Genomic DNA, 6,092 nt, shown 5'->3' on the forward strand with positions numbered 1-6,092 from the left:
TATTATTATTTTTCCACTCAGAACTGTAGACGAGAGTTTAAACGTGCCGGGCTCAGTTTGCAAAGGGCAATGGGTGTCCTCTTGTGGTGGCCAAACGGCCTGGAAGGGGCTGTCCTGCCCACCTCCCCATGCTGGGTGCTCCTTTGACAGGGGAAGGGATGTAGGTGACAACCCAACCCGCCGTCCTGCCTTTTCCCCATGTAGCTCATTTCCTTCTCCACTCGGGAAGGGTAAAGCCCAGTTTGCCCACACCCCTGAGCTGGTCTGGGTGCAGGTGGGTGCTTTGGCTGGAAAATGAGATACTGAGAAGTTCCCAAAAGTGTCAAGGGCTTGAAAGCTGCTACCTTCAAGCTGATGCAGGTTGTGGGATGGGGAGGGTGCAGTCTTGCAGGCTGCATCTGCTCCAGGGACATCTCTGGGTGTCTGGAGCAGGATTTTGGGTGAATCTCTTTTCCTTCACGCCGTAACTTCTGTAAACTAGCAGGGACCAGTCTGCAAGGGTGAAGAGTTGATGGCCTGTGAGATCTTTGTCGTGCAGAGGACACAAAATGCAGTTCCAGCTGCCTTTGTGAGTTTTTAGGATGTTGTGCTGTCTGCAGAGAGCGCTAAAGGTATTTTTGGGTTTTTTTTTAGGAGCACAGAGTGGCTTTATTGAGTTTGTCTGGTGAGTTCCCCCCACACCTCCCAGCTAATCTGGGTGGAAATCGGATCTTGGGTTCTAACAGTTAATCCCAGACTATAGATTATAGTCTCCTAAGGCTGTAATCTCTGGCTGTGGCCATCATTCCCGGTGGGGCTTTGAGCCTGGGAGGCCGGATTGGTGTCAGATTTTTATTACCATGCTGGGGATGTGAAAGCTCACAGGCATGTGGAGCTGTAATCTCTGGCTGTGGCCATCATTCCTGGTGGGGCTTTGAGCCTGGGGGGCCGGATTGGTGTCAGATTTTTATTACCGTGCTGGGGATGTGAAAGCTCACAGGCATGTGGGCAGCCCTGGACAGAGGGATGCATGTGTGTGGAGCAAACCTGCTCTTGGAGCAGAGGCAGGCTGAGATTCAGGCTGAGCATCGTTTGTCTTCAATAAGATCCCTGGAGTGGTTGTGAGTAAGCAGCTGAGGTGGTGGTACTCTCTCCTTGTTGCTCTCCTAGGCTGGTGGCCATGGTGTCCCCAGCGTTGGTGTGAGCCCCAGTTTTAAGGGCTTTCTGCTGTCCTGCTGCTGCTTCTCTGTTAGCACCGGTGATCTGATACCCTGCAGCCAGGTCTGAGTTTCTTCTCCCTTAAGGGATGTGCCGCATGCTCGGTGGTGGGTGGTCACAGACCTGATGTGGAGATTGGCTTGAGTTAGGGTCTTGAGATGTGGAATGAGCTTGCTCCCCTTGTTGGACCTTCCCAGAAGGTGCCCACGCCCACCTGTGCTACTTCTGTGGGGTGTGATGGGGGTAGCTTGGTGTTCCTCCCGCTCCGTTCACCTCACTGTCCACAAAGATCAGCAGGAGATGGTGGCTCGTGTCATGAGGCTGGGAGTTTTGTGGCTTTTAGGGAGTTTGCTTTAGTTATTGTGAGGTTTTGAGTTACAGGAATTTGGGAATGGCCTTGTGCTTTCTCCTTGCACTTGAGAGACCTCGAGAAGTGTTTGTGCTGGGGACGCAGTGGTGAGACTCTGGATGAGGTCTACCAGGAGACCCATCCCTCTCTCTCACTTGGAGCCCTGGGCTGGAGCGAGCATCCTGGGGAGCTGTGCCTGGACACCGCGTGTCCTTGCTGCCTACATCGACTGGGTGGTACAGGCAGCTCGAGGGTGGTCTGTGCTGGGGGCAGGATCAGCCCTTGGGTTAAATCACCCTCTGCTTTCCTGAACTGGAGATGAGGAATCACCTATCTAGGGACAGAAAGCTGCTGCTGTCTCGGCTCCCTCTTTAGGCAGCTTTTTAGTAAAACCCATGCTTAATTGGGCTGGACTCTCAATGCTGTCTTTCAGCAGCATGAAAGTTTGGCAGGCTGCATAGGTCTGAAGCCATAGGCTCCATGTCCTTGTGGTGGGGCCAGTTTGGGCCCTGTTTGTGGAGAGATTTGATCTCCCTTGGATGTGTGCACGGCCCCTTTCATTGTTAGTGCCACCAGCTTCCCCTCTGCTGGGACAATAGTGCCTTGAGTTCTCCCTGTAATCTCCCTCCTTATCTCCCTTCTCTTCCGTAGCCTGTATCCCTGGCAGGCGGGGAAGGTGGGAGGGTTGGGAAGAGCCAATTATGCAGATGGAGGAGTGAGAGAGGTGCTGTGTCAACCGATGTCCCTTTTCAGCGAGTGGGATGAGAAGAGGATGCTCAGAGCAGGAGCATCCGAGCTCTTCCCTGCTTGCTGTCCCCTTGATGCTCCTGGAAGCCTCACCAAGAAGTTGTATGATGGGGTCAAGGGTGTTCAGAGACGCCAACAGCTGTGGGATTAGTTTCCCATGTTGCTGTCTCTGGCTACTGGCTCATGCTGGTGTTGTCCCCAGGGCTGGGGTGGCATCAGGGGATACTTCTCACTGCTGGGGCTGGGGGCATGGGGAAGAACAAGGTGTCCACTATTTAGAATGCTAGAAGTGTCCATGGTGGGGACTAGGGATGGGCTGGCTGACTCAATGTTCTGGCTCAACCAAAGCAGCAGAGGAACGAGATGAGGTCCATCCCTTAGAAACTCATGTCTCTATCTTAATTTAAGCGTGCCCCAAGCTGGAGCTTGTGGTCACAGGGCTCCAAAACTTGCTTGGCTGAAGCGTGGTGGTCATGGGCCAAGACAGGCAGCTCCTGCCGTGGGTGGTACAGTTGGCCCTGCAGCATGGGAGGGTCCCAAGAGGGGGAAGCAGCATTTTCTTACGCCGCCCCAAAAGCACAACGGTGATTAGCAAACCCAGCTTTGGATTTTGTGTAAGCCTTGTGGGTCTGCTGGGGCCCTTCCTTCTGCTGGCGAGGAGGTTAACGAGGAGCCCCTTGCTTTGTCCGCTGCCTCTGATGGCGCTGAAGAGAAAAGAAAAGTAGATGTTAGAAAAGCAAAAGGGTGGGGAGGAAGCAGTTGTTGTGGAGCCAGCTGTGATGGAGGAGTGTTTTCTAAATCAAAGCATTCTCCTAAAAAAGAAAACCTAAGCCCAGTAAATCTACTCAGCGGTCAAGCTCTAACTTTTTTTTTGGGGGTTGTTGTTTTTCTTTTCACAAAGCTACGTGCTAATCATTAAATGCAGGGGGGATGCCTTGTAAAATAGAATTCAGGGGGGAGGATGGAGCAGGATTTAAATTTAAAATTGGACAAGGGTACAAAGCCCCTTTAGTTCCTCATTTCTGCTTAATGCAGCTGGAGCTGGGTTTGACAAGATGCTGACCAGAGCTTGTGGTAAATGTTTTACGGTACCGTGTATCAGCCAGATCGATTCTACTGCGCTTGAGGGAATGTAGTTAAAATGGCTTAAAGGTTCCCCTGCTGAAAGCGATAGTATCATCATTTATGCTGGAGAAGACAGATTTAGTCGCCTGACATTTATTTGGCCACGGTGTACTTTGTGGATTTCACACCCGGGGACGATAGCCAACCTGGTGATGTCAGATTGTGAGCTGCAAGGGGGAAAAAAAAGAATCACACACACACACACACACACACAAAAAAAGCTAGCGCTGTTCTTTTTTTGTCAACCAGATGAGTTTTGCTATGTGTCTGGTTGGTTGTTTTCCTCTCCCAGTCTCTTTAAAGGAGATATGGCCTTATAAAAGTAGGATATTCCTACAACAGTGTCCCCTGCGTGTGCTTTGTGGTAGGAAGGTGGCAGCAGAAATAGCTCTGTTAACTTAAGTCATTTCTTTTGATCCTCTTTTGCTTGTAGGTCACTTGAACTCCAAACTGAGCAAACATGAGCGCGCTTGATTTGACTTCCATCCTCGATTTCCTGGAAACAGCCAACTTGACAGAGATCAACTGGACCTGCAACAACAGCGACTGCATCACGGTTGATGCGACAACATGCCCTGGCACGCTCAACAAAAGCGCCCTGCTATACACCCTGTCCTTCTTCTACATTTTCATCTTTGTCATAGGGTTGGTGGCCAACTCGGTTGTGGTGTGGGTCAACCTCCAAGCCAAAATGACGGGCTACGAAACCCACCTCTACATTTTCAACTTGGCTATCGCTGATCTGTGCGTCGTCATCACCCTTCCCGTGTGGGTCGTCTCCCTCGTCCAACATAACCAGTGGTACATGGGAGAAATCACGTGCAAGATAACTCACCTTATCTTTTCCATCAACTTGTACAGCAGCATCTTCTTCCTGGCTTGTATGAGTGTGGACCGCTACCTCTCAGTTGCTTATTTCACCAATTCCAGCAATCGCAAGAAGAAGATAATCCGTCGCTGCATCTGCATCTTGGTGTGGCTTCTCGCCTTCTCCGCGTCTCTCCCGGACACTTATTATCTCAAGACGGTCTCTGCCAACAACGAAACCTATTGCCGTCCTGTCTATCCAGAGGAGAGCTTCAAAGAGTGGTTGATTGGCATGGAGCTCATCTCTGTCGTGTTGGGTTTTCTTATCCCTTTTCCCATCATTGCTCTCTTTTATTTCCTCCTGGCAAAGACCATCTCAGCTTCCAGCGACCAAGAGAGGAAGAGCAACGGGAAGATCATCTTCTCCTACGTTGTTGTGTTTCTCGTCTGTTGGCTACCCTACCACGTAGCTGTCCTGCTTGACATCTTCTACAGCCTTCACTTCATACCTTTCAGTTGTCAGATGGAGAACTTCTTATATGCCACTCTTCACATCACTCAGTGTTTCTCTCTAGTCCATTGCTGCGTCAACCCCATCCTGTACAGCTTCATTAACCGCAACTACAGATACGAGCTCATGAAAGCCTTTATTTTCAAATACTCTGCCAAAACTGGTCTCACTAAACTTATCGATGCTTCCAGAGTGTCAGAAGCAGAATACTCTGCTCTGGAACAAAGTACCAAATGACTGCAATCCCATAGAGGAACTTTCTTGACTCTTTGACCCTTTTTGTGTGTGTATATGTGTGTGGTGGTGTTTTTATTTTTAACCCCCCCTCCCCTTTTTCCCTGTGCTTGTTATGAACGGGGCATGAATTCCAGCCTACACCAGAAAAATAGCAAACCGTAATTTAAGAGTAGAATCAGGTGCAAAATGGAAGTGGTACCAAAATTAAGCCTTTTGGTGATGTGTTTTGTTTGATCTCCTCCTTCTCCTGGACTTCTTGACAACGCTATGCAAATGGAAATGAACTTTCTGACAGACAAAGCCATTGTGTACTCTAGATAACATGCATTTCCAGGGTAAGCTTTTTCTTCCATGTGTAGATTCCCCTCTTGTCTCTTTGTATATTTTTTATATATATATATATATATATATAGTGTGTTGTATTTAAAAGCTCGAAACTTTTATTTTCTGGCTCTTGGTGTACCTTATACAATTGTCTTTGAAAATGAAATATATTTTTTATCATGTATTTGAAGTATATTGCTGATGAGTGTATCCAGAGTGCTGTAGTCTTGAGTGTTAGATTGCCATTTGGTTTAAACTATCGTAGGTAAGAGGATGCTGATAATTCACAGCATGGAAATGATCTTTGAGGTGCATCCTCCCTGACTGGCACACTTTATTGACCGTAGCTGTATGTGGTGGTCCTTACCCTCCACGTCTGGAGCATGAAATATATGTACTGTAATATATAGTTACCGTCATGTTAAAGTTAACAGTATTGTAAGAGTTGTTAACTCCTACGCCCGTGCTTCACAAAGCTGTATCCTTGTGCACAGAATGAATGATCTTCTGAAGAGTTGTCTCTATTTGTAAGTTATTTTTGTAAAATAAAGATCTGGAAAAGAAAAAAGATAATAATAATAATGTGTGCTTACTAGTGCTATTGTCTTCCTCCTCTTTAGAAAAAAAGAAATCCCCAAGCTAACTTCTCTCCTTTGTTTGGTGCAGGAGCAAACAGGGTCAGTGTGTGTTTTCCTGGTGTTTGTTGACGGTGGGCAGAAAGCATTGAATGGAAGAATGTGAGACAGCACTGGTGCGTGGAGAGGGGAAGGGGTGGGAGGAGAGGGTCTGCGGGAG

The 6,092-nt window shown here is 48.4% G+C and overlaps 1 protein-coding gene across 1 annotated transcript; it reads left to right on the plus strand.

Annotated features, from left to right (window-relative positions):
* The first annotated feature begins 3,855 nt into the window (after nucleotides 1–3,855).
* ACKR3 (atypical chemokine receptor 3) lies at nucleotides 3,856–4,973 on the plus strand. The gene has a single exon (XM_010175941.1). The coding sequence runs from the start codon at nucleotides 3,879–3,881 to the stop codon at nucleotides 4,971–4,973; it is 1,095 nt and encodes a 364-aa protein (XP_010174243.1). The 5' UTR covers nucleotides 3,856–3,878.
* The last annotated feature ends 1,119 nt before the right edge of the window (nucleotides 4,974–6,092 follow it).

This window comes from Antrostomus carolinensis, unplaced genomic scaffold (assembly GCF_000700745.2).
Source record: "Antrostomus carolinensis isolate BGI_N321 unplaced genomic scaffold, ASM70074v2 scaffold22089, whole genome shotgun sequence".
NCBI lineage: Eukaryota > Metazoa > Chordata > Aves > Caprimulgiformes > Caprimulgidae > Antrostomus > Antrostomus carolinensis.

Excerpts from the sequence above, each read along its gene's own strand:
- ACKR3 (XM_010175941.1), top strand. The coding sequence starts at position 3,879 with ATGAGCGCGCTTGATTTGACTTCCATCCTCGATTTCCTGGAAACAGCC.